Here is a 26,200-nt window from a genome sequence, read left to right as displayed (position 1 = left end):
TTTTAATTGAATTTTCCAACATTCAGAGCACTATGATGCCTGATTTAATTTCGAATTATGACAGCTTGTTAAAGATGTTGTTGCTAATTAATATGAATGTGATAATGATGTTCTGAAAACATTTCTCTCTACAGTCCATGGTGCTTCTCCTGCAGAGCCAGAGACAATACATCTTTGAGTTTGACACGTCTAACCGCATCACGGCTGTCACCATGCCCAGTGTCGCCCGTCACACCATGTTCACTCACGTCTCCATCGGCTATATACGCAACACCTACAACCCACCAGAGAGCAACGCGTCCATCATCTACGACTTCAGTGAGGATGGACGTCCCCAGGCCACATACTTCCTGGGTACTGGGCGTCGTGTCCTCTACAAATACGGCAAGCTGGCCAAGCTTTCAGAGATCTTGTATGACAGCACAGCCATCACCTTTGGCTACGACGAGACCGCTGGGGTGCTAAAAATGGTCAACTTGCAGAGCGGTGGCTTTTCTTGCACGATTCGCTATCGTAAAATGGGTCCCCTTATCGACAAACAGATCTATCGCTTTTCAGAGGAAGGTATGGTGAACGCACGCTTTGACTACACCTACCATGACAATAGTTTCCGAATCGCCAGCATGAAGCCGGTGATCAGCGAGACGCCACTTCCTGTGGATCTGTACCGCTATGACGAGATCTCCGGTAAAGTGGAGCACTTTGGAAAGTTTGGAGTCATCTATTACGACATCAATCAGATAATCACCACTGCTGTGATGACCCTCAGCAAGCATTTCGATGCTCACGGGCGAATCAAAGAGGTTCAGTATGAGATCTTTCGCTCTCTCATGTACTGGATGACGGTGCAGTACGACAACATGGGCAGAGTAATCAAACGAGAGCTAAAGATCGGCCCCTACGCCAACACCACGCAGTACAGATATGAGTACGACGGTGACGGACAACTCAGCGGCGTCAAAGTGAACGATTGGTCCACTTGGCGCTACAGCTACGACTTAAACGGCAACCTACATCTGCTCAACCCGGGTAACAGTGCCCGACTCATGCCGCTCCGCTATGACCTTCGAGACCGCATCACACGGCTCGGGGACGTGCAGTACCGTCTGGACGAGGACGGTTACCTCAGCCAGAGGGGCGGCGATGTGTTTGACTACAACTCTAAAGGCCAGCTGGTGCGCGCCTACAGCCGTGCAGCTGGAGGATGGAGCGTGCAGTACCGTTATGATGGGCTCGGACGCAGGGTGTCTACTAAGAACAGTCTGGGTCAGCACCTCCAGTTCTTTTATGCTGACCTGAACAACCCAACTCGGGTCACGCATGTGTTCAACCACTCCAGCTCGGAAATCAGCTCTTTGTACTATGACCTGCAGGGCCATCTGTTTGCCATGGAGGTGAGTAGTGGGGAGGAATACTACATCGCCTCTGACAACACCGGTACGCCACTGGCGGTCTTCAGCAGCAACGGGCAAATGATCAAACAGGTGCAGTACACCGCTTATGGGGAGGTGTACCACGACTCCAACCCTGAGTTCCAGCTCGTCATCGGCTTCCACGGAGGGCTTTATGACTCACTAACCAAGTTAGCGCATTTCACGCAGAGAGACTATGATGTTTTAGCGGCCAGATGGACATCGCCTGATTACACCATGTGGCAGAAGATCGGCAAAGATCTGGCACCCTTCAACCTGTACATGTTCAAGAACAACAACCCGCTCAGTGACATGCTGGATGTGAAGAATTATGTCACAGGTGACTTTATGATTTTATGATTGGGTGCCTTTGCAGCTTTGCCAGCTTATTCATTTTTTAGGGCTGTCAGTTTTACATGTTAATGTAGTTCTTTAAGTCTTTTTTTATTTTTTATTTTTTTATTTTTTATTTATATAATAATAATTACATCTATTATTACTGGTTTATATATATATATATATATATATATATATTTCTTATGATTATTTCTTATTAAATTTCGGTAACACTTTATTTTATACAGTGTCCTTGTTACACATGTTACATGTAGTTACTGTATTAATAACTATAAATTATGCATAAATTCATTCAACTAACCTTATCCTAATCCTAACCCTATAGTAAGTACATGTAGTTTATTATCATTACACTGTACTTAAATGTATAATTACAATGTAACACGGACACCTCGAAATAGTGTTATCTAAATTGCTGCTTAATATCTTTGTGCAAACAGTGATAGTTTTCTCAGAATTCTTTGAAGAATAGTGAATAGTATTTATTTCTAATAGAAATATTTTGTAACGTTATAAAAGTCTTTACTGTAACTCTGATCAGTTTAATGTGTGCTGAATAGAAGTATTAATTGTTTTTCATAAATGTAAAGGCAAATAATGATATTAATTTGTTTCAGGATTTTACTTGATTGACAGCCCTATATTCAGTAAATGAATTACCCTTTTTATTGCAAAATCACAGCTTAAACGCTCATTTTCTAAATATATTTCATTGCAGATGTGAAGAGTTGGTTGGTGATGTTTGGCTTTCAGCTCAGCAACATCATCCCAGGCTTTCCCAGACACACACTTTACTTTGTGGATCCGCCATATGAGCTCCTCGCCAGTCAAGAAAGTGAAAACGGGCAGGTGAGTCACTACCTTAATACCATAGTAAATCTTCAGAGGAATTACTTTTGTATTTCCAGGAGTAGCAGGTCAGTGAATATTGTACTATGCGATCTTGCTTGCATTTACCAAGGCCTTAAATTGTCTTCTTGCAGCTGATAACCGGAGTTCAACAGGAAGCCGAGCGGCACAGCCAAGCTTTCATGGCTCTGGAGGGACGGCTTCTTGACAAGGAGCGCAAGACAAAACACGAGAAACCGGGCCACTGGTTTGGCACGAGTACCCCCATCATTGGAAGAGGAGTGATGTTGGCGGTGAAGGAAGGCAATGTGGTCACAGGGGTCTCGAGCATGGCCAGCGATGACAGCAGGAAGGTGGTTCTTGTGCTAAATAGCGCTGTCTACTTAGATGGGACGCACTACACTCAGGACGGCCTTGATTGTCATTTCTTTGTGAAGATAGGCTCAGCTGATAGTGACCTTCTAGCTTTGGGACTCACCAATGGACGCAAGGCACTGGAAAGCGGGATCAACGTGACGGTAAGCGGTCGATCGCGGCGTGGGGTCACCGTTGAGTTCCGGGTTCCATCTCTGTCTCTGAGTGTACGTTACGGTTTGGCGTCAGACGTGCTGGATGAGGAGAGAGCCCGGCTGTTGGAGTTGGCGCGGCAGCGGGCGCTATCGGGAGCCTGGTTACGAGAGCAGCAGCGAGCGCGGGATAATAAAGAGGGAAGCCGCTTGTGGACTGAAGGAGAGAGACAGCAGCTACTTTCAACAGGGAAAGTGCAGGGGTACGACGGGTACTACATTTTACCAGTGGAACAGTACCCTGAACTAGCAGACAGCAGTTTCAACATTCAGTTCCTGAGACAGAATGAGATGGGGAAGAGGTAACAGTCCAAATCGTTTTATTTTTTTTTCCTGTTTCTTTATACTCTCGCCGCTTATACCTTTACAGTTTTCAGTTCTTTTTTCTCTCTATCTTTTTCTCTCTCTTGCTTCGTCTTTCTCTTTTTCCCTCACTTTCTTTCTGTTATCTCCTGAACCCATGGAGAATAATTGAACTAATGGGGGAACTCACTGAACGCTGCAGGGACTTTTAAAAGAAGAACACTCAAAAAACTTTGTTAATACTGCCTCTGGCAAAAAAAAACAATTTGAAAGACCTCGTCTTTGTTTTTCAACAATGGACGTCAAAAAGCACTGATAAACTGAAAAACAAAACAGAGCTACTGTTGCTGAAATATGAAAAATCCCCTTTTTAAAAAAGAATAGATATTTTTACCCATATTTTTTGGGTTACGGAGAAGGATGCTGGTGCCAGATGGTACCCTTGTGATGGTGGGATCCGGATCGGAGAGGTGCTGCGAGTTTCATGCGCCCCTGGAGAGGTCAAAACTGAGGAGTAACATCCATCAAGACAAATGTCAGTCTCAGGCCTCATATTCTTCAATTGCCACAGCAGCATATTCCATCGTCTACAGACTGTTTCTTCAAGAGAATTCCAGTGGAGTAAAAGTGATGAGAAAATCCAAGTCAGACATAGTTTGTTTTATCACTGATAGAGAAGTACTTGCATTGTATCAGATAACAGTGAAGTTCTGAGTGTGCTTTAGATGCGATAGTTTTGTACGTCCCAGTCGCATTAGAGTAACGAGACCTTCACCAAGGCACTTCTGTATAGAGATATCAGAAAAAAAAAAACACTCACAGTCTCCAGATTGAAAGGTTACTAGTGTCAGAAACTATTTATTTTTACTTAGTTTGTTTTCATTTTTATCATTCATAGTACTATATGACAATCATAAAGGAGTCACCGCTTTTAGCTACAAAGATGAACATTAATGGTTGAGTTTATTTTCCTTTGTATGATATGTAATAATTTTTCATTTTTGTATTTTTTTTTTTTGCTTCAAAGCAAATTCTAGTCATGCACAGAAATAATTTATGTAAAGTGTTTTAAAATGGTTTATACTTTAAATAAAGTTTAAAAACTGTGAAACTTGTTTTTCAAAATATATCTGTATGTACAGTGTATAGATTTACCTTTATGCAGCACAGTAGAATATTGTTCATAATATCAACTTTTATATTTCTAACAGAAGGTGGCTTGTTATGTGCAAATCAACAGCTGGTATTAAAACACTAGAATTTCGTGACACTCAGATATCACAGATGAATAATATCGATGCCCCGTTTGATGTTCTGTTTTAGTTTTGTTTTATGCAGAAAAGTTGCTGTACTAGAACCCAAACCATAGAAATGGATTTGTTCCACTGTGAAGAGACTCATTATGGATGTCATGATGTACCAAATCAGTATTGAGGGATGATTCTTACTCAAGTGAGACTCTTCTGAGACCTTACCAATAAATAGTTTAATTCATGTGAGTCTGGCTAGTCTCATGTATTTGTGAATATGTCTTCACATATGTTTTGCTGTTATAACATGTCATTTCTCCACAGCTCATGGGGACTATTCTTTCCCTTACAAAAAGTAACCATGCTAACCATAGTTTCTGCTAAAATAACAGTTTTTACTGGGGTAATAGTATGGCTTATTGGATATGCAATATGGTAATGAACATGTCCTATTGTAATAGCACAGTATTCTTTATACCTGTAATCTGTTATATGTAAAGTATTACTTAGCGTCTGATACACTGTTTGAAGGAGATTCCATCTGACATTTTTATGGTTTGCAACAGTAACAATAACCCAAAAACTCTTCAAAGGTGCTTTGGTTGAAACTGTTTACCATGGTAAAATTAAGTGCTGCCTTCACACAATCAAACACTCCAAGCAAGCTAGAGATTATTAGTACTATTCATAATCATCAACACACTTTCCATTAGTAATAATAATCATAATGTAATAATGATTTGTTATTAATATTATTATTATGACTGCTATTATTATTTGTGCTCCTTACAAAACTTTAATAATGAAAGTGAAATGTATGAATTTGGAGGAATGAAAAAAAGTTACCTAATCCCTTACACACACTAACACACAAACAAACAGTATATTTCTTGACATTGAAATCTGATTTGTATGCAGTTTTACTACGATTGAAATCATGACACAAGATTAGTGATAATATATGTATGTTTCTAATGTTTGCAGCCTGTTGGAAACTTGGGTTTTCGAATTGAAAGTGTTGCATGTGCCACAATCTAAGCAGTCTTTTATTTTGAAGCTACGGGTCTTTTATTATGAAGTTAGCTGAAGCTACAGGAGGAGGTGAGCTTTTACACGACCACGCATATGCTTATGCTTAGCCAATAGGAGATGCCTTTTAAAAACTTGAATGACAAGGAAGGAAAGGTGTAGCGTAGCCACCTGGTGAATTGTCTTAATCTTTTCAACATGGCAAGCAGCGGTAAGTTTGTTTTCATCAAAATGTAATTAACATACTTTCAGAGAATTAAAGAAAGCGACGTGTGAAACTGCAGGTGTTTTCTTCCACTCCTTTCTTCCTACAGTAAACAACATGAGCATCTGTTTTCTTTCTCTGTTGTAGTCAGGGTGACAGTGCCTATGTGCACCTTAATAAACACTTCCATTATTTCAGTATTACTTACAGTTGAATATCTTTGCTAATATTCGGTGGTGCACGTTCTCTCAAATGTATTATGTTACCTTTCCTAATGCTTGCCTGCTGTCCTATTCTTTATTTTCGTTATTGTTTGCTATCTCTGCATCTTGTGACGTAATGATGACTTGCAGAAAGTAAAACATTGTGGTACACGTTCTGGATTTTGCATTGTATATACAAACATGAACGATATTCTGGAACATCCAGCCATCGAAACAATTTAAACCAGCAAATAATCATAAGGTAACCAAACAAGTTACAAAAGAAACAAACGAATACATAAAAAGGGTTTTTATAATACAAAATGTATTTAATAAATAAATTCGTTTTCTAAAGTAAAAGTGAAAAGGCTGTTATTATGAGCTATATCATCATAATCAAATCACTTTCAATGTCACTTAACCATTGGTTAACCACACAGGACAGGTGCAATAGTAACATCTTGGGTGCGGTCGGGTATGCATATTCAGTTCTAGAACAAATACTTTTTTTTTCTTGAAATGACCTGTTTGAAAACATCAATTAATGGATCAATCTCAACAAAAAAATAAAATTAACATGTAGGCCTATAACTATAAGTATAAAATGCATGTACATTTTGTTTTCATTGTCTGATGTCTATACTCAGGTCAATCAACAGTGTTTAATACATGACAGGTATGTAGACATTAACTGCATTTTCATTGACCTTATTTCCACATTCCTCTCTGCTATAGATAAGGATATCTCCTACAGCGATCTCAAATCTCTCTTGGAGAAGGGCTCTGGGTTTGTGGTGGATGTGCGCACAAAAGATGAGGTAGACAGAGGGCGTATTCCAGGCTCCATCCACATTCCAGGTAATAGGGAAGATCCACAATCATAATTTATATAAAGGGCAATATTTTAATTTGAATGTAGGCTACTTAGTTATTTTTAAAGGTTACTACATGAAGCACATTTTTACGGTACAGTTATTATTATTATGAATATTTTTACACAATGTTGTACAGTAAGTGGATTGGCCAAGTGTATTGATACAGGAGCTTTTTTTTTCTCTTTCTTTTTTGTCCAATTTATTTTAGTGGAAAATGTAGAAAGTGACATGTCCCTGGACGCAGCTGAATTCCAGTCTAAGTTTGGCGTAGGTAAGCCATCTCTGGACTGCTCTGAACTGGTTTTCCACTGTCAGATGGGAAGACGTGGAGCTGTTGCCACAGAGAAAGCCAGAAGCCTGGGGTTCAAATGGTAAGAAACTTGCCATCGCGATTTGTGAATGCTTAAACATGCACCCATAGGGTTTTGCTGAAACTGTAACACTATTTCCTTCTCTCTCTTCAGTGCCCGGAATTATGCTGGGGGCTACAAGGAATGGTCAGAAAAAGGGGGCAAATGACAATCTTCAAAACGCTTCTAAGATTCCATCTTAAAAAACAGAGATCATGGACCTTTTTTACTCTAATTCAAATGAATGATAAAATCTAAATATTTGTACATGTGTTTTAATAAAGTCTGATAACTAAAAATAAATAAAAATTGTTGTCCTTATCTTTGGCTGTTTTAAAGTGCATGAAATAAAATGAAAAAGGTATTAGGTCCATATACTGGTTCAGATTCAATAGCCGATGATTCAGTTACATTGTTTCCGATGCTTTTCCTCTTTTAATTGAGCATGCGCAGATCGCGCACCAGCCTTCACCCTGAAGCAGCAACAATTATCACTCAGTGAAATGTCGATATGATATGCTGCTAATTAATGGACACTTATAGTGATCTCTGTCAATCGTTCGGGTAATATTCTGTGATTACTCCTTTTTCTCTAAATGGTTGAATGTAAAGATGTAATATCAATGTTTGAATCACAGTGTGCGTGGTGTCGATTGTTTGTGCAATCAACTTTTAACTAGTGAATGCCTGATTCAGATAAGTGCAGTCATTGGAGACCGTAACGTGAAAACTGCTGTATTTATGATGATGATGACTCACATAAGCTCTCCATATCTAGTGTGCCCCTCTGGGTGGGGCCGTTGCTGCACGCGGCCTCCAGGCTGAAGAACACCGACCGGCTGAAACGAAGAAAAGTTTACCGTTTAATCCAGCGTCAGTTAGTAAGCGTCACCTTGCATTTTAATCTCAGTTTTACTTTATTTTGGTTAATCTTAACGTTATGTTGACAGCTGAACAACAGGGTCGGCTGCAGAACATGTGATAAACCCACATATGTGTACCCAGCTGAGCTCAAAGAGATGGTCCGATCTGCCTTTCCAAAGGACATCTGTGACTACGACGACCCCTGTCACGAAAATGTGAGAGCCCGATTAAGTTGATGCTCGTTCTTATAGATTTGCACTCAGATAGCCTATGGATAACTGATTCACCTTTGTTGCAGGTTGTTGCCGTCACTATGGAAGACTTTAAAATGATGGAGTTCTCTTGTTCTAGGATGGATTTGCCAGTTAAACTGCAGTTGCAGTAGATCTAATGGTTCAGAATTGTAGGCTGTGTTATGTCCATAAAATAATGTAAGTTTTGATCATTTACTATGTTTAAAGTAGGCTAACTTTATATAGGCCTATGTAAATAGTTCGGTTTCCTTAAATAAATAGGCTTTTGTAATATTTTTTTCTAAACATTTGTTAATGTAATAATATAACTATATAGCCTATAGCCTCATTTTTTACCGCTAAGTGTGAGTTTGCGTTTCACTGCAAAACCTATGCGTAACAGACTGTAATGTGCAGGTGCATAAAAATGTAAAGTGCATAAAATAGTATTTATCTTAAACGTTTTGTTGTGGTATTATTTGTTTAGTGTTTGATGTTGTAAGAAGTGAACGACTCTGACCGTCCAGCACTGAGTAATTGACCTGCTGGACACCATGGCAACGAATACACAACCTACACGAACACTTAAGCAGTCGAGTTAGTTCTATTAGCCTACTGACTGTTTAACACAAGGCATACACAATTCGAGGTAAGTATTGAGCCGTATATAATAGTGAAAGTATAATGCATACTGCTGTAGGTTATCTGCTAAATGCAATCATAGCGTGATGATCTGCATAAACTAACAGTTAGTTTGCACGGCTGCGCTCATGTTTCCACATTCAGATCTTTTTCTATTCCTTTTCTTCCATAAATGCTGTGTATCAAACTTCAGAAAATGCCTCCAGAAGGGAAATCTGACATGGAGCGGATTGGCATCTTTAAAGAGTTGGGATACATCTCAATAGGGGACAAATATACACCTTTTATTTACCGTAAGTGTAACGAACATATTAAACTTTATATTAGTAACAGTTGGTGGCGCACAGGCGCAGTGTGAGTTTGTTGCGAAGAGCGCATCAACCACGGTAACTTACTTCAAAATAAAAATGTTATGGTCACTAGGTACAAAAGCTGTTACTAGGGTGGTACCTTTTCGAAAGCTAAATTTTTCCTTTTAGTTACTAGTGTGTACACTTTAAGTAGGCTACTAATATGTACCTTTAAAGTAGATCTAACAATATGCACTCTTTAGGATATGAAAAGTACCGCCCCAGTGACAGCTTTTGCATTTTGTTTTCTGAGTAAAATCGCAAATGAACATGACATTTCCAAATGTATGTAGCTAATGTTCCTAATGTAAAATGATGTAGCTTTCACAGTCTGTAATTTTTTTTTATTTACTTGTGACATATCAAATCACCACAGTTGTAGCCGCATATAGGGTGGATTGCCCTAATGTGGGACACTGCCTAATGTGGGACACCTAAGCTTCAGTGGGTGTGGCTCTTCCCCAAACTAATGAATGTCACTGAAACTATGGGAAAGCCAAAGCTGTAGTGTCATGTGAACAAAATCATATAACCTTTGACCTGTCCAGTCATAAATTAGGGCGGGGCAATCATCAAACAGGAAGTACTTGCTGTGAAAGCTACAAGAAGGTCAGTGACGTACAATTTTGACCAAATTAGTGTTAAGGGTATAAATTAATCATTATCAAAATAATCATGCAACTTTTTATCTTAACGTGTTCATAAAATGTTTGTTCATTAAAAAATAGTATAGCATAGTATATATTTAAGCTATATATTTGTTTTTTAATACATTTTTCTATTGTCCCACTTTAGGACATGTAGTGTCCTAAAGTAGGACAGTATGATTAGCCTAATTTGGGACAGTTGTAAAGCTACATGCCAGTCAAGAATGTGTTGTGAAGCATGGTTTATGCAGCAGTAATGGTTATTTACATGTTCTTAGTGATCTTTTGCAGTATTAAAATACTTTATTACTACAGATATTTAAGGGCAAGGGACATTTTTACTGCGGTTTGAGGGACATTTTTACTGCGGTTTGAAGGTTGTGTGTGTGTGTGTGTGTGTGTGTGTGTGTGTGTGTGTGTGTGTGTGTGTGTGTGTGTGTGTGTGTGTGTGTGTGTGTGTGTGTGTGTGTGGGAGTAGGGAGTCCTAAAGAAAATAGCAGCAATAGCAACTCAATAAGGCATTTTATTCCATGAATATAGTGTTGACTTCTGCAGGCCATTTGTTATCTGCTGTTTTTTTCATCTGTTGTTGTTTGATATATTGTAATAAGCCTATGCAACATTTTATATATTTACCTTTAAATATAGGCTACTTCACGAGTTCATAATAAATGCATTTATAATAATAAGTTAATAATAAATTCATGCATGCAAATAATGTTGTTTTATTTGCTTGATGATGCTCAATTGTCCAACGTTCATCTTGGTTTTATGACAGGAACAACATTGCAAATGGTAAAATGACTGAACATAAAAATAAAGAATTAAAGAAATAGACAGAATTACTTATTGAGGACGTTTTACTATTATTCATGAATGAAGGTGCACCAGTTTAGACCTTTTAACATAGACTTTACAGTGTCCCACATTAGGCAAATGACTGTCCCACATTAGGAAGCTGCACATTTTCTCAGACAATTAGGCACTAAAAGCACTGATATCTGTATAATTTATTTTATGAATGTGTTATCTGCAATATCTCTTTTGATTTGATTAGAAAACCACCTGAGGAGAAAAAATAAAATGGTTAATGTGTATTTAATGCACTTTGTTTGTCGCTGAAAGGCCCATTTAATGACTCCGCATACAAGAACAAACAGATGCTACCAGGAGGAGTTAAATCAAAGTCCGCGCTTCAGACGGGATACTTCGACACAGAGTTTAAGAGGATCTTTGAGAGAGAGGCGCTCACAGACCCTGTCAAAATAGCCAGACAATACAAGATACAACAGGCCAAAAAGAACATAGGCAAAGCCTTTCTTCCCAGTAACGGAGAAAAAAAAACGTAAGTCCTCCTTTCTTTCTGTGGTACACAGCTTGTTTAATAAATAATTTTTTATATAGTATTCAATGATAAATAATTGTGAAAATATAAGAATGAAAAATATTTGTATTTGTAGTAATAGTAGTAGGCCTAACTGTTGTTGTGGCAATGGACTACAAGATATTACAGGGATAATTTCCCATTAAAAACTCTCATAATTTTTCTCCTTTTGTTGCAAACCTGTATGGCTTTCTTTGTGTTCAACAGAAGAAAGTCATACAGATTTGAGCGACATGAGGGTGAGTAAATTAAGACATAATTTTTGGGTGCACTATCCCTCTAATATTCGGTAGCTTTATTGAACCTAGTAATAAAGTGTAGAAAGATATATCCAGAAAGATATTGAATCTGTACAGTAAGGATAACAAGGTTGAACCCAAGATGTTTATGTTTCGAGGCTATTTCATTAGTGTGACAATTGGCATGGTCTATTAAAATCTAAAGACATGAAAAAGACCCCTGAACCTAGATTTTGTTTTGGGCATGCTTTGTGCTTTTTAATGATGTTTTTGACCCGAAAACAAGATAAAATCCTCATTTTTTCAAAAACAAGGATTTCACCATAATGCAATAGTTCAAAGCATCAAATGCAAACAGTCTTTTTCATGTGCATCTGAGAGAATGCAAAAAATATACACAAAACCTGAGGAGTAATAGTGTTGTTTTCCCAATAAAAAAAAAACAAACAAAAAAACTGCCATACAGCCATCATTCCTTATATGGTCTTTACAGTTGCTCAATAGTTTTCTCTAATTTGTAGATGTGGGATGGGCAGCTATTATGGGACAATTGGGGGTCCCATTCAAGCAATGAGTACCCTACAGATTCCAAGGAAACCAAACAAATCAGCTGGGAAAAACTTCTACACCAATCCACCCAAGAAGGGAAGTTATGGGTAAGCAAATTACATTATCCTTTAATATGCAAGTGTCTGTGGTTTCGTGTCAGATGTATTGATTTGTCCTTGTTCTCTAATAGCTATCCTGACATCACTCTCTCCAAGATGGTGTCCTATTCCTCAGACCCATATGATCGAGCCAAGGAAATGCTAAAGGTATTTTTAGCTCTACCTAAATGAGATTTTTTTTAATCAGGCTCCCAGGTCCTTGTTTTAATTAAGATAAGGTGTCCGCTGAGTGCCTGACAGTATAATTCTATGCAAGCATACGACTGTGTTCTCTTCCTCTAATGAGAGAGATAATTTGTTTACCAGCGTGAGATCATGTCACACAAATCCATGCTGAAAGGGGGAGCGTTTCGTTTGAACCTTCATCCAAATGAATGCTTTGACAGCAATCCTTACAAATTTGACAAACCTCTACCACCTCCAAAGAAGACTGATGGGAAAAAACACTTTATGGTGCCCTTCAAACCAAGTTCACCCAGTAAAAAGGTACATAATATGCCTAAAAGGAGATAAAGAGGTTAGCTGTCTTGGAAAATTGTAGAGTATTATTTTGGTAGTATGCTGAGGTATTGTATTCTTATTTTCTGCAGAATGGAGGCATGAAAGCTGGAACATTTGACTCCTACCCCAGCTACTCTGCAGAACCCTATGGCACCAAAAAGACTAAATCATCAATGACAAATAAGGAAGGAAAGATATTTCACCCCTCTCCTGGTCCAAAGAGTACACCTGTCAAGAGCATCATCAGCCTCAATGCCAATAAGTAAGCTGGGGTCCAGGACCAAGACACCCATATCACACTCCAAACTGTGCTTAATGCTTTGCATAATAATGATCATTAATATTAGTTGCTTACCAAATTCCACAGGGAAAGACACTTGAGGCTCACAGTAATGTACTGTAACTTTATTTTGCAGGGCTGTGAACGCCACAAACTACAATCAAATCCTCTCAGTTATGGCATATTGAGAACTTGTGATGTCTTCAGGTGAATAAATGAACATGTTCCTTTAGATGAAATTGGAATTGAAAAAAAGCTAAATTGTATTTATATCATTCATTGATAAAAATGGACTCATTCTCATTTAGCTCATTCTAATTACTACCCCAGGATAAATACTTGGTTCATAGCATCTAACGATGTTTAATAGTACAAGTCAAGTTTAAGTCATGCGCATCATTTTGTCAGTGATACACTAAGCCACTTGTCTAAGATCACTTGAGTTATTAAACATAAAATATATATATTTTGTATTTAACCAGCATTTAATTCAGCAAGTTCTTAAAGTTGACACATTTCTGCATTCACATTCAGCATTTTTCTTTTTATTGAATATGGTTATTTAGTCGCACAATTTACAATGTAGTGATAAAATAAACCTTCAGTCTTATTTGTTATCAAAGGTGACCTTAAAGGGATAACTGAGGAAATGACAGGATTATCATTTGTGAGTGAACTGTGCCTTTAAGTTAATTTAAAATCACCAGAATTGAAGAAAGTAAATGCAGCATAAGGAATATTCATAGAAATGTTGGTATTCAGCTGAACAAAAAGTAAAAAAAAAGAGTTTTGTACTGTGAAACAGATTGCATTGCTTTTTTCTATTTCTTACACAGTGCGCATTACCAAATACCTTGTACATAGATGATGGTGTATTTGAACCTGTAATTAAAAGCAAAATTACCTTTCTTGCGTATTTTAAGAATAACTGAAACCTAGTATGATTGATGTGTTGAAACTTAGGATTTGATCTGCACAGATGCCTAATATGTAAGATCAGAAATGAGAGAGTTTACTCTTGGCTTTTCAACAAGAACTGGATTAAGGCCTTGAGAAAGCGATTACACCTGCCATTAATTTTATAAATTTTTTTGTGATTTGGATCACAAATGGTCAGTGATAAATTCCCTTTTTGAGGTCTATAACGCTTTATAATCATAACACTGAAACATACAAATGTAGTCAGAAACGCATGTTTCCACCTTGCATGTGTAGTGTAAACTCTATCTGTCCTAAATGTGTCCCGAACCGCAGTGAAGCAACCAAATATGCACCCATGCACCAAATGTGATTGTTCAGGGACAAGTTGTGAGAAAGCACATTCAATCTTTGCTGCATTGTTCTAAAACATGCAGATTATGTTCAAAATAGCCGTTTTTATTCTCTTCCTTTCCTGCTTGCATGTCACGTAAGCCACGTAACATGGATTTGTTCATAGTGTTCATGCCCTGCACTCTGTTGTAGAGTGCGGCAAAATAAGATGGGAGTGTCTCGTCAAAATCTGAACACAAGTAGACACAGAAGATAAATTTGAAGCGCATGTTAATACCAGGTGTAAACAGTAATGATATGATCACTTAAAATGCTGTGGTATGCAGGGTCAAAAAGTTGCCTTGCATTCTCTTTTATAAAATAATATGAAGTTTGAAGGTTCAAGCTCTATTCTTACACTAACCAGATAGGGCAAACAATACAAATTGAGTTCTGAGTTTTTCCATCCCTCTAAGCAGTGGGATATACAGTAACTAGATCATGTCCCTCAGGTGGGGTCATTCGCATTCGGGCATGGGCTTCACAGTACAACTGTCCCTCCACAAAAAAGTAGCCCCTCTGCTTCAAGTTCACACCACAGTCTGAGCACACGAAACAGGCTGGATGGCGGTACTTGTCCCGAGCTTTCACCACCGTTCCTCTGTAAGCCAGTTGTAGAAACAGTTTCATTTAATGAAGTAGTTAAAATGCATGAACACAATTCAGTGTAGAAGAGTTTGGTAATATATTATCAAAGAAGACACCATTTGTGCGGGTCTCATGCTGAATGCTGAATACTCACACAATGCCGGTGCCACATTTATCACAGAGAGGCAGCTTCTGCAGTGAGGATGTGGCCGCTTGTGGTTTTGACACTGGGGCTTTTACACTTCTAGTCACCATGGGCCTTGTGCCTGTCAGAATAATAAAGGAAAGAGGCTCAGATCCACTTCGGGAATGTGAAATGCTCCCTCATAAAAACTCATCTGAATCCAGACCATTAAAAGATCAGCAGGCTCTGACTGATGTCATTAGCAGAATTGCTAAGGGATATTGAAGTCAAATTGAGTATAACTTTGACTTCTTCATCAGTGCTACTAGCTGTAATTTCTGTCTTATCAATTCAACATTGCACCCTTCTGAAGACGGGTGGTGCTGTAATAAATAAAGGCAGCTCACCATCACTCTCGACATAGTCTTGCAAGGCCTTAAACGATCCAGACTGACGTGGTTCATGTGGCAGCGCATGGTCCTCTTGGAGCATACGGTATACATGGGATTCTTCAATGGATGTCAGAGGTTTAGGGCTGAAAATGGATAAAAGCACATAACGTTTGTCCATTCAGTGAAAATTACCATTCAGTGTTATATAAAAGTTTGTCAATGCACATTATGAGTATTAATGGCATATTTTTTAATGGCGTTTTTTGTCTGAAAGAGAAAAACGACCGAAAATATGAGCCGGAAATAAATGCCGCCACACCCTTAGCGTTCAGAGCTCTATGCTAGGGGTTAAACGGATCATAGTAGATCCGTGGTCCATACGGACCAGGCCCCATGGTTCGGCACTGGTGTTTTCTGGATTAATTGCTAAGTTTCACCATCAATTCGGTACTCGCTCACTATTATCTGCATGCACAGCTGCACATACACATAGAGAGACAGCACGTGAATTGATTCCTCTTTTGCATCTCTGTGCTCTTGAATGGACACATACACACAAACTTATATCAAAATACCAGTCTCAGCAAGTATTCTTGTAAACACAGTCGGTTATGTCTTAAATGAACGAAAAGAGATGAGAAAGAAATCGGATGTGTCTCACTAAATTAGATCCGTGCTTTCGGTCTTAAAGTGACAGCAATCAATAAATACCTGCTGCTAAGCCATTAATGTTAATCAAACAACAAAATACAGCTTTAACAAGGATTAACTTAATTTTTACAGTGAACACAATAATGTTTTTTTGTTTTTTTACATTTAGGCCTAATCATTACATGTCTGTACCGGAATTCAAACTTTATTTGTAACTTTGTTATGCTGTGTTTAATGTATTTGAACCCACCCACCCCTCTCCCAATTCAGTATCATTAAAATGACTGAATTTCAGTCTAATATTAATACAATTATACAAAAATAAGCAAATGTAAACAACAAATTTTAATTCCGGTTTTTGACAAAGCGCATCCAGAATTTTTGGTTTCGGCCCAGAATTTTTTATTTTGGTGCATTCCTAGAATTTTTGTTAAAGGAATGTCCCAGATTTAAAACAAGTTGGCATAAACATGCTGCTGATTACCACAGTAAATTTTGACCTGTGATGTCTATGGGACAAGGCGTTCCAGAGGGTTTAATAGCAAAAACTGCAAAGCTCATATTTTTGTTATTCCATACAAAGACATAATTATGTTGTTTAAATTGTAGAGCTGTCTAAATCGTTCTTTCCGCAGTGAGGCTACTGTATGTCGATGGACTTCTAGTTATATAGTAAAAGACACCGTGTTTTCTGGCTTTGTAAGAGGCTAACTGAAAAGTTAGCAAGCAATTTTATCACACTAGTCTCATATGAACCCATAATGTTTGTATTATGTGCATTTATTTTAAATAATCGCTTTTTTTTTTTCATCGTGCGTTATTAAACTTGATAATTTATGACTTTAATTACTGTAAACACAATTCATATTGAGCAAAACCTATTAATTACAAAGAAATTTCCATGATTTAATATTTTATTAATATCAGTGTCTTTTTCAGACCTGTAGAACATAACTGAAAGTTTTCCCTTTTTTTTTTATTTTTATTTTTTATGCTTACTGTATCAGCATGAGCTGGTAGATTTGTAAGGTGGTGTAAAGCAAGCGTGATGGAAACAAAGCTCTGGTTACCTGGGCGATGCCTGACTGACTACAGTGGACATCTGAGCCTGCTGCAGTGTGTTTGAAACATTGTCTGCTGAGTATAATGCAATAGGGGAGTTATACTGTGCAGAAGGAGATGCCTTGGACCCAGCCGATGGGGTGCCAGGCATCTGAGCTACATTTCCCATCAGCGTCTGGGATGTACTGTCACTGGAGTTGTGTAAGGTCAGTGTATAATAGCCAGATGAACCAAACCAGGAAGCAATCAAATCAAAGGGGCCACATAGAGGAAACATAAAATGACAAACAAGACAGAAAAGAATGGAAGAAGTAGTTAGAGATGTACATAGAGCTTCAGTATATAATGCGCTTCTGCTATATAATACATCAGAAAGTTTGTTCTAAGTTATATGAATGTAAAATATAATAATTCTACTGTGACCATAATGACTACATGCAGGGTGCTTATGTCTAATGACCTCCTTTGGCTTGCAGTTGTGAAGGGCTTTGGTCTGACATTAAACTTGTGTTCGAAGTAATCAACGTCCTGTAAGACATAAGAGTGAAGATGTTAATAGACAGGTGAAAGGAGCAAAAGTCCTCCAAGATTCAACACTGCAGGCCCAAATGTGGATATTTGTCTGCTAAAATGTACTAGTATTCAGCATTAAATAAGGGGTTGGCCTTTCTTAACATCTTTCTATCATCATTTTCTATCCAAATGCTTATATTCAGGCTGCAGGAAGTCTTGTGAGGACTTCTGGCGTGTGTTAGTGGTAAGTGGACAGCCGGTCTACAGCAAGCAGAGGGAAGTGTCTTAGTCCATATGGCTGGGGTGATCCAAGTTGGCACTCACCCCTCAGGCTTTTCATGCACCAGACCCCGGATCTGTCCTTGCAGGGCGTCCTGGATGTTATCTTGAGAGTAGAGGCCTATGGGAGTGTTGTAGGCGGAGCTCACCACCTGTGTTTTGTCATCCAGACTGGCGGCAGCCACAAAGGGCTGTGCTCTTCTGTTATGACCTGTGCCAATAGGTTTATACTCCTGCATGTGTAGGACAGATGGACACACTACATACTTAAAGCCCCACACAAACACCACATTCTCCAGATATGTCCTTTTGTTAAAGATGCTTAACTTCTCCAAACATTTTTAATGGTTGCATATTTTTTCATTTAAATCTGGCAAATTATATTCGTTTGCGTGTATGTGTGCTTGTGCATTTGTGTAGGCTAAGTATTTATATGGCTTTACTTTAAGTTATATTGTGTTGGACAAGGACAAATCTACTTTTGGTCAAACAAAACATAGCAGACTTGCACAATTTTTAAAGGGATACTTCACCCAAAAATGAAAATCCTCTCATCATTTACTCACCCTCGTGCTGTTCCAGATGTATAGGACTTACTTTCTTCTTTGGATCACAGAGATTTTTTGAAAAATAAATCAATTTCTGTCAGTCCATATAATGCAAGTGGATGCTTGGAACCCTCAAAGCTGACACTTCAAAAACCACGAAAAACAAACACGACAGTAATCCATATGACCCTACTTGATGATGCAATGTGTTCTGCAGTGAAATGATAGGTGTGAGTGAGAAAAATACTAATATTTTAAACTTTTTTAACTATAAACCAGCTTTCGGCCTACTGTCATATGTGGGTTCATGAGTTCCCCCTTTATGTAAACACCAGGACACTATGAAACTCATGCGAGAAGTGATTCGGAAGCACAAAGGACCGTCAGTTCTTGCGCGAGTGCTTCACAATGCATTTGCGTCAATATTAGAATGTTTCACACACACCTATCTTCGTTTGTATTATACATGAGAGAGAAAGGCATATACATCTGGGACAGCATGCAAATGAGACCATTTTCGTTTCTGGGTGGAGTATCTCTTTAACATGCCTCATGCACTCCAGCATTTCTTAAAAAAAATAAAATAAAATAAAAATTATTATCCATTTTATTGCTGCATGTTATAAGCAGATACAAATAATGAGCTGTGCATTATCTTCCAAGTGCACTTACTTGCTTCTCTGCCTCCAAATTGATTTTGAATGGGTTTACTTTCCCCTCTTCTATAACCTGAGGTGACCACATTTTAGTTTCTGGCCTGCAACACATAATGCATACAGTTAGACACGATGTACTCGCCTCCTGTGAAACTGTAAAAAAAGATCAAAGAGCACTAAGAGGTGGGGGTGGGGGTGGGGGTGGGGGTCATTACTGGGCAACAGGACCGTGACCTCTTCTAGATAGTAAAGTAACGTCAACAGTCTGGCATGTACAAGCCAGGTGGTTTATAGGAGGGTATTAATCACCGAGGAAAGACACATTCATCGTTGTCATAAATAAGGCTCTGTGGGTACTGATGGACACTTTCATAGCAAGGGGTAAAGACAAATTCTTTTGGGACTCCTGCTTACAGTTCTCTGTAACTTTAAAAGGAGGTGAGAGAACATGATATAAAGTTGTTGAAAGACGCCTAACGCTGTTTGTAACACTATCCTTTAATGAGAAAAGCTCATGGTACCTCTCTATCTTGAGGAAAAGCTGATTGGTGGAGTCTTTGATCTTGTTCTGAGCTTCAGCGTGAGTCACACCGTCTGTGGACTCTCCCTGGATGGCCAGGATGATGTCTCCGGGACACAGGTTGACCCGAGATGCCTTACTGCCTGGAGTCACCTGAAAGCAAGAACCTTTTTTGTTTTAGTGAATTAATAATTCATGAATTTATATATATATATATGAGTGGGGGATGTTTCACTGAGTTTCACTGTGTTTTCAGAGTATTGAACCTTGAACCTTGAAGATGGAATACACGTTTTTCAAAACCAAGAAACCAAAATGAATAGAACATTTCTTAGACTTAGATAAAAAATCTTACTGCTTTAAATTATTCCTTTTATTATGATCACATTTCAATGACCCCTAGATTCAATGTAAATGGGTGCGGTTTAGGATCGTGTCCGCTCAGGACAATGGGCTTCTACATCACTTTGGATAAATATGCTAAATGGTTCTTTTTCCCCCTTTTTTTTCCTATAGAAACAAAGATTTGAGGGCATTCAGATTCTTAAGATCAGATGTGAACCTTCTTTTAAAGTCACAGTAAGTTTCCAGCAAACCATGGAACAGTTTAGACCTAAACAGAAAGTGACAGGGGTAGAAACAATCTGTTGACCCTCTGGTTTAGAAGTGGACTAAAAATAGCACGGCGTGGATGTGTCAGTCAAGGCCATGTATCGCCCTCGGGGGGGAACACAGTCAGGCCTATTGGCGGTTGATGATCTGACTGTTCTGGCATTCACCCTGCAGCCCGGTGTTTCTCTGCCCTCTCCTTCCATCATGCTCTCTTTCATTAATGGACTCTGACATCATTCCTTACTCCTCTCATCCCTGACGGCTCATTTTCTTAGGTATTCTCATCGTCCCCCTAGTAATTTATCTCATCACCTCGTCCTGTGTGCAGGTCTCGTTCTATCTGCCTCCTCCTGACTCAGCTGCTCTATTATATCCCAGTGCCGCTGACCTTCTTCTTTTTAGGTCTGCCTCTCAAGAGGGGAAGATTTATACCAGGTCAAGTCATGCCAGTTATTTAAGACCAGAGGGTTTTAGTTTTCCATCATCAGTGCTTAATGTCATGAAGATTTGTGATGTTTTATTCCAAATGCATAATTTATTGACTGATGAAGCTAGCAGTGATTAAACCTGTTTCCTGTCAAATAACAGTCACTGTGTAATATTTCATTTCCTGACGCCTTTCTCACTTTGTGTACACAACAAAATCACCTTTGTCCGCCTGTATTTTCTAGAGAGAATACATCTTTGATGATGTCATTTAAGAGACATTGATCTCTGGCCATAGTTAAGGCAACAAACGAAAAAAAAACTAGACTTTATTTCCCCCGTAGACATCTATTATCGGGGCGTCTGCAGAATGGTTGACTGTGAAGAAATAAGCACCCAAATTGTTCAGAATGGACACAATGAAAATGAGATTGTTCCCTTGACACTACTCAAACAAATGGAGGATGTGTTTGGCTCAAAAACAAAGACACTCTGTTTAATAGATGGAAACAAAAGGAGCTATGAACTGAGATGAAACCATCGAGTGACTGATATCTGAGCTTCAGTATAAACAGAAACATGAATATAACAGTTTTAGCTATGCAGCACCTGTGCAGAAAAATCCCCAAGGTGACACAAACCCACAAGAGAAGCATGTAAGGGCAAGCTGAGCATTAGACATTATGTTCAGAGCAACATCAGGCAGAATAAATTAAAGGGATAGTTCACCTAAAAATGAAAATGTATTCACCCTCATGTCATTCCAAAGCCATGATTTTCTTCAGTTAAAAAGGGGTCCAAAACAACATCAGACCCCACTGACTTTCATTGTATGGACAAAAAAATTGTTTTTTCAAAGTATCTTCTTTTTTTTTCTGCTGACTGAACCTACGTGGAAACCGACACAAGGGTGATTAAATGATTAAATGGAAAAAGCTCAAGGTTGATGCTCAACCTTGAACTATCCCCATCATGCCCTTTAGCAAAACACTAAAGCCCAGGTTGTTCCAGGGGGAATGTCCCAGTAATAAATGTACTGTGTCGCTTTCGGTAAAGTATCTGCTCAATGACTGGATTTAGTCATTTACATTTTTAATTCAACAGTATAATTTAGACAGTCTGATTTGGCTTCTCATAAAAGCCCCATCTGTGCTGGCATGCCCGCATCAATGGAGGCTAATGTTACTCGAATAAGAACATCAGGGCTCAGAGAATGAGAAAAGAACCACCTTGCTGGCATCAATATGTGTATGATTACAGACAGCGGTTATACAAAGAAACCACACATATTCTGCATTAGTCATCAGTATTTCTCTGCTTGAAAACATGATATATTTAGCTTTCAGGTTCTGGGTATTGACGTACACAAAAATGAGAAACGCTCATTCTAATCCATTTAAATTATGTTTGAGCTGGTTTTATTGTTTTTGTTTGAAATCAAATCCAATGCCATTTTCACGAGGATGGAAGTTATTAGCAAGGAATGTTAAATAAACCTGATTGGTTTATTTTAAGAATGACATCATTCTGTTCAGCTGAGACTTCACATTTAGTTCACCTGGAACCAGTTTTTTTTTTTTTTTTTTTTACGTTTCATGGTAATTACTTTGTATTAACTTGGGAATACCATGGTATATTAATAAGTTAATCATTGAAAAACCATTATACCATCTTATACCAGCACTGTGCTATGCATCCAACCACATTCTTTTTCTTCAGTATTTTTTTTTTTTTCAATTCAGATTTCGTAAGACCTGCAGTTCTGCTTCTAATCAGGGAGTATGAAGACAGTCATTTTTACGACGACCTCTCTGTTCTCCACTGCATTTTTCCCCACAATTTATGGTGAATGTCAGAACTGGCTTTCTTAAGTATAAGAATATACTTGAATGTCATGATCAAAGAGCTGCTGTTGATGAGACTGAGCCACTAATCAAACTGCTACATTCCACACATCAGAATGCAGCACTGTTCAGACACAGGCCTGGATAAGAGACAAAAGTCATTATGTAGATGCTGTGTAGCTACAATACATAGCATTTTCCCCAGTCAGACTCCCAACAGATTTCTGAGAAGGAGAGAGACAGCACAAATTAGACTAGACTGCTTGCATCATGTTTCTGAATCAGGGAAATTAGTAGTTTTATTCTGGTGTAGCCTTATAGGATCCTCTTAGCCTTCACCAAAACTGTGCAGTTGCAGAGCATAAATCTAGCATGCCTTTGTACCTGTCTCTTATTCAGTTCAAAATAATTACATATATGAAATGACACGCTTTCACCACCATCCAGGTGATCTAGTGTCAGGCATTTATGAACAATCCTAGTGGATAAGAGGTATGTTATGGTGCTGATTGTAACTTAAATGAAAGAGATTGTTCAATTCATCTCTCACATGGGTGCTGTTAACCTTTGACCTCTTCTTTTACCACAAATGTTCAGACTTCATTGGCTGTTTAAAATATTTTTGGACTAAGAGCTTCGCGATTCATTCAGACAACAGGTGTAGAGATCCCCTCTGGAGCCTGTGTGTGTGTGTGTGTGTGTGTGTGTGTGTGTGTGTGTGTGTGTTGTGTGTGTGTGTGTGTGTGTGTGTGTGTGTGTGTGTGTGTGTGTGTGTGTGTGTGTGTGTGTGTGTGTGTGTGTGTGTGTGTGTGTGTGTGTGTGTGTGTGTGTGTGAATGTGTTAGTAGCAAAGAGAAAATGCCTCGCAGTCATTTTTTGCAAATCAAAAATACAATTTTACAATTTAAAATAATGTTTTTTTATATATTTTAAAATGTAATTTATTCCTGTGATGCAAAGCTGTATTTTCAGCATCATTACTTCTGTCTTGTGTCACATGATCCTTCAGAAAGCACTCTGAGCTGATTTGCTCAAGAAACATTTCAATGTTGAAAACAGTTGTGCTGCTCAATATTTTTGTGGAAACCGTGATGCATTTTTCTTCACGATATATTAATGAAAGTTCAAAAGAACAGCATTTTTTTTTTTTTTATAAAAATCTTGTAACAATTTAAATGATCACTTTTGATCAATGCATCCTTGCTGAATGTAAGTATACATTTTTTTAAACGCACTACTAGGGAAAGTCACATAATAACATTTAAAAAAATTGCATCAGTATAACAAACATAGAAAGTCTCTATTGGGAAATGATTCCCTGACAACCAAAGATGTTTCTAAAAATGAATGTCAGTTTGAACTTGTGACTCTAAAAATATTTCTCTGAAATGTTTCTCACTGTCCTCCTCAGTAACTTCTAAAGTAAGGTCCTGGGAATGTTTTTTATGATCCACCCACTGGTTTCTCATGCCCACAGCGGTGTTACCCAGCACATCAAAAGCATCATTATATCTTGATTGTATGAAGCAGCAGAGACTTTAGCCAAAGGCTTTCACTTACCCGAGTAATGGTCAGCGGCTGGTTGAAATCTTTGCCTCCTGAAAGCCGAAATCCCCAAGGGGCTGGCCCGTCCAGTACCACGTTCTGTGGCATTTCTGTCTTGTTCTGTTTAGTCTCTTTCTCAAAGTTGAACTTGGTTCTTCAGTGCAGTCTCTTCTTATAGGTGAGAGATCTGCAGGAAGAAGAGAATGATCAGCTGTATCCCTCCTACCCTGGACGAATTGCTCACCCTACCACGACTGAAAGCCAGTGCCTGTCTCTGAATCCCTTTTAAGCATGAGTGTAGGATTAGGAGAGTGAATGAAAGAAAGATGATGCCAGGATGCCACTCCTCTTGTGAGGTCATAGGGTAGACTGAGAAACTGAGGGTTTAAACTCTCTCCCCACCTCCTTCAGATCCAAACCTTACACCCTTTATGATTAATCCTCTTTTCCCATAACTCTTAGCTGTTCAATAACTAAAATATCCCTTCACTCTGTCATCACCCTGTGTGCTGTCTAGACTTTTCTTTCCTTACCACTGGCCAGACACCTGTGCCTGAATGAGAGGAGAACTCGTCATGAAATTAGGGCTGAGCGTTGAGTCAGAGCCTTTGCTGTCGATGAGCAGATTGAGCTATTTACAGAGCACAATAACAAAACCATATCATGTCATACTGTCATATCAACACAGCACTTTTTTAAACATCTCCTCTTAGGAATGTAAACAATTTTAATAGCACAACCACATAAGGGAACATTGAAAACTGTGTGGATTTCAGTCCATGTGATAATTCTCTCATACAAGAAAAAAGAAAAAAAATGCCCTTCACACCAAGGATGATAACTACAAAGATAATGATATAGTTCTAAAAATCGTTCTCAATATTAAAGAATAGCAGAGTTCACACCACAGCTACGATACCGGCTCATATAAACGATATCGGGGGGCCAGTGCCCCCGTGTCACCAAGCTTGGCCCCCCTAAATTTGGAATCACACCAAACAACTGCGCATTTTATCAGTTGCGGCGCCTTCATCTATCTATAGGCTACACTGCAGCACGACGTATATTCACATCAAATGTTAACGCAGAGGAACGGGACACTGCAGTTCACAAAAGTTCATTATTTGCATGTGCTTTAAAGCCTTGCCGGTTAAACATGTCATTCGCTGCTGATGCGCTGTTCAAATATGCGCTTTACTGAGCGCGTGCACTCGACGCGCACATGCACTAAAAGCCTGTTACTGGACTAAGTTATCTTTTGAGTCTTATATTGCGCTAATACTGTCAAATACAGACAATGTTTACATAAACAAAGTTGGTTATGTCTAAAGTGAAAGCAAACAGAGAAAATTAATTAAAATCTGCTTGTCATATGCGTGTATATTAGACGCGTCGCGTGCAGTTCTTAAAGAGACAGTAGCCCTAATAATAAACATGCTGCCGCTTGTACTTAAAGGGATAGTTCACTTTGAAATAAAATGTTGGTATGTTTTAGTTTACCTCAAGGGCATCCAAGATGTGGGTGTCTTTTTTTCCGCAGTAGTTTCAATTTTGATATTTTTAGGTCAAACCGTTCTTTTCTGTCAGTCATATAATGCAGGTCTGTGGTCAACACCTCAAAGAGCAAGCACAGAGTCCAAATTAAAACAATTCCCCATCGTCCAAATTAAACAATTCACCATCGTAAGTACACATTGATGGCCTAAGACACGAAACGAGCGGTTTGTGTGAGAAAACGAACAGTATTTATATCGTTGTTACCTCTTGAACACAGCCGCGTCCAAATGATCTGAGGGTGCGGGCGGGTATAGGTATATACACTAGATGTCGCCTTGGCTACTGCAGTTCATTGGAACGAAACCGTAGCCAAGGCGATATCTAGTGTATATATCTATACCCGCCCGCGCCCTCAGATCACTGGAC

General features: G+C 38.7%; 4 protein-coding genes across 13 annotated transcripts in view; 3 read left to right on the top strand and 1 right to left on the bottom strand.

The window, feature by feature from the left end:
* The window catches only part of tenm2a (teneurin transmembrane protein 2a), a 312,955-nt gene extending 307,974 nt beyond the window's left edge, over positions 1–4,981 (top strand). For all 5 annotated transcript variants that reach the window (XM_082177233.1, XM_082177232.1, XM_082177234.1 and 2 more), the window contains 3 exons: positions 135–1,752; positions 2,488–2,618; positions 2,753–4,981. In XM_082177233.1, the coding sequence (XP_082033359.1) occupies positions 135–1,752; positions 2,488–2,618; positions 2,753–3,490 (2,487 nt within the window). In that variant the 3' untranslated portion in view covers positions 3,491–4,981. The remainder of the gene's footprint in view (positions 1–134; positions 1,753–2,487; positions 2,619–2,752) is intronic.
* An 840-nt stretch (positions 4,982–5,821) lies between these two features.
* On the top strand, positions 5,822–7,719 carry tstd1 (thiosulfate sulfurtransferase like domain containing 1). Its single transcript, XM_082177938.1, has 4 exons — positions 5,822–5,977; positions 6,910–7,032; positions 7,258–7,420; positions 7,514–7,719. The coding sequence occupies exons 1-4, from the start codon at positions 5,965–5,967 to the stop codon at positions 7,566–7,568; spliced, it is 354 nt and encodes a 117-aa protein (XP_082034064.1). The 5' UTR covers positions 5,822–5,964; the 3' UTR covers positions 7,569–7,719.
* Positions 7,720–7,870: 151 nt separating this feature from the next.
* On the top strand, positions 7,871–14,115 carry cfap96 (cilia and flagella associated protein 96). Of its 4 annotated transcripts, none has more exons than XM_082177936.1 (10): positions 7,871–8,272; positions 8,350–8,478; positions 8,562–9,145; positions 9,332–9,431; positions 11,261–11,480; positions 12,280–12,414; positions 12,498–12,573; positions 12,733–12,912; positions 13,017–13,189; positions 13,344–14,115. In XM_082177936.1, the coding sequence occupies exons 4-10, from the start codon at positions 9,335–9,337 to the stop codon at positions 13,393–13,395; spliced, it is 933 nt and encodes a 310-aa protein (XP_082034062.1). In that variant the 5' UTR covers positions 7,871–8,272; positions 8,350–8,478; positions 8,562–9,145; positions 9,332–9,334; the 3' UTR covers positions 13,396–14,115. The 4 variants fall into 4 exon arrangements, with proteins under 4 accessions (XP_082034062.1, XP_082034061.1, XP_082034063.1 ...); XM_082177935.1 differs by having other exon boundaries at positions 7,871–8,280; XM_082177937.1 differs by having other exon boundaries at positions 7,871–8,478; positions 8,562–8,694.
* pdlim3b (PDZ and LIM domain 3b) lies at positions 13,318–24,558 on the bottom strand. 3 transcript variants are annotated; one of them, XM_082177932.1, is made up of 8 exons: positions 24,293–24,558; positions 19,853–20,004; positions 19,348–19,432; positions 17,796–17,863; positions 17,344–17,526; positions 15,638–15,765; positions 15,261–15,372; positions 13,318–15,119 (listed from the first exon to the last, which is right to left on the bottom strand). In XM_082177932.1, the coding sequence occupies exons 1-8, from the start codon at positions 24,383–24,385 to the stop codon at positions 14,930–14,932; spliced, it is 1,011 nt and encodes a 336-aa protein (XP_082034058.1). In that variant the 5' UTR covers positions 24,386–24,558; the 3' UTR covers positions 13,318–14,929. The 3 variants fall into 3 exon arrangements, with proteins under 3 accessions (XP_082034058.1, XP_082034057.1, XP_082034059.1); XM_082177931.1 differs by lacking the exon at positions 17,796–17,863 and adding an exon at positions 18,173–18,360 and having other exon boundaries at positions 24,293–24,553; XM_082177933.1 differs by lacking the exons at positions 17,344–17,526; positions 17,796–17,863 and adding an exon at positions 18,173–18,360 and having other exon boundaries at positions 24,293–24,548.
* Between the last annotated feature and the right edge of the window lie 1,642 nt (positions 24,559–26,200).

The sequence above is a fragment of the Leuciscus leuciscus genome (assembly GCF_965113295.1).
Source record: "Leuciscus leuciscus genome assembly, chromosome: 8".
NCBI classification, from domain to species: Eukaryota; Metazoa; Chordata; class Actinopteri; order Cypriniformes; family Leuciscidae; genus Leuciscus; species Leuciscus leuciscus.
Note: the sequence above shows the minus strand (reverse complement) of the source record. Positions and strands in the feature narration are given on the sequence as shown.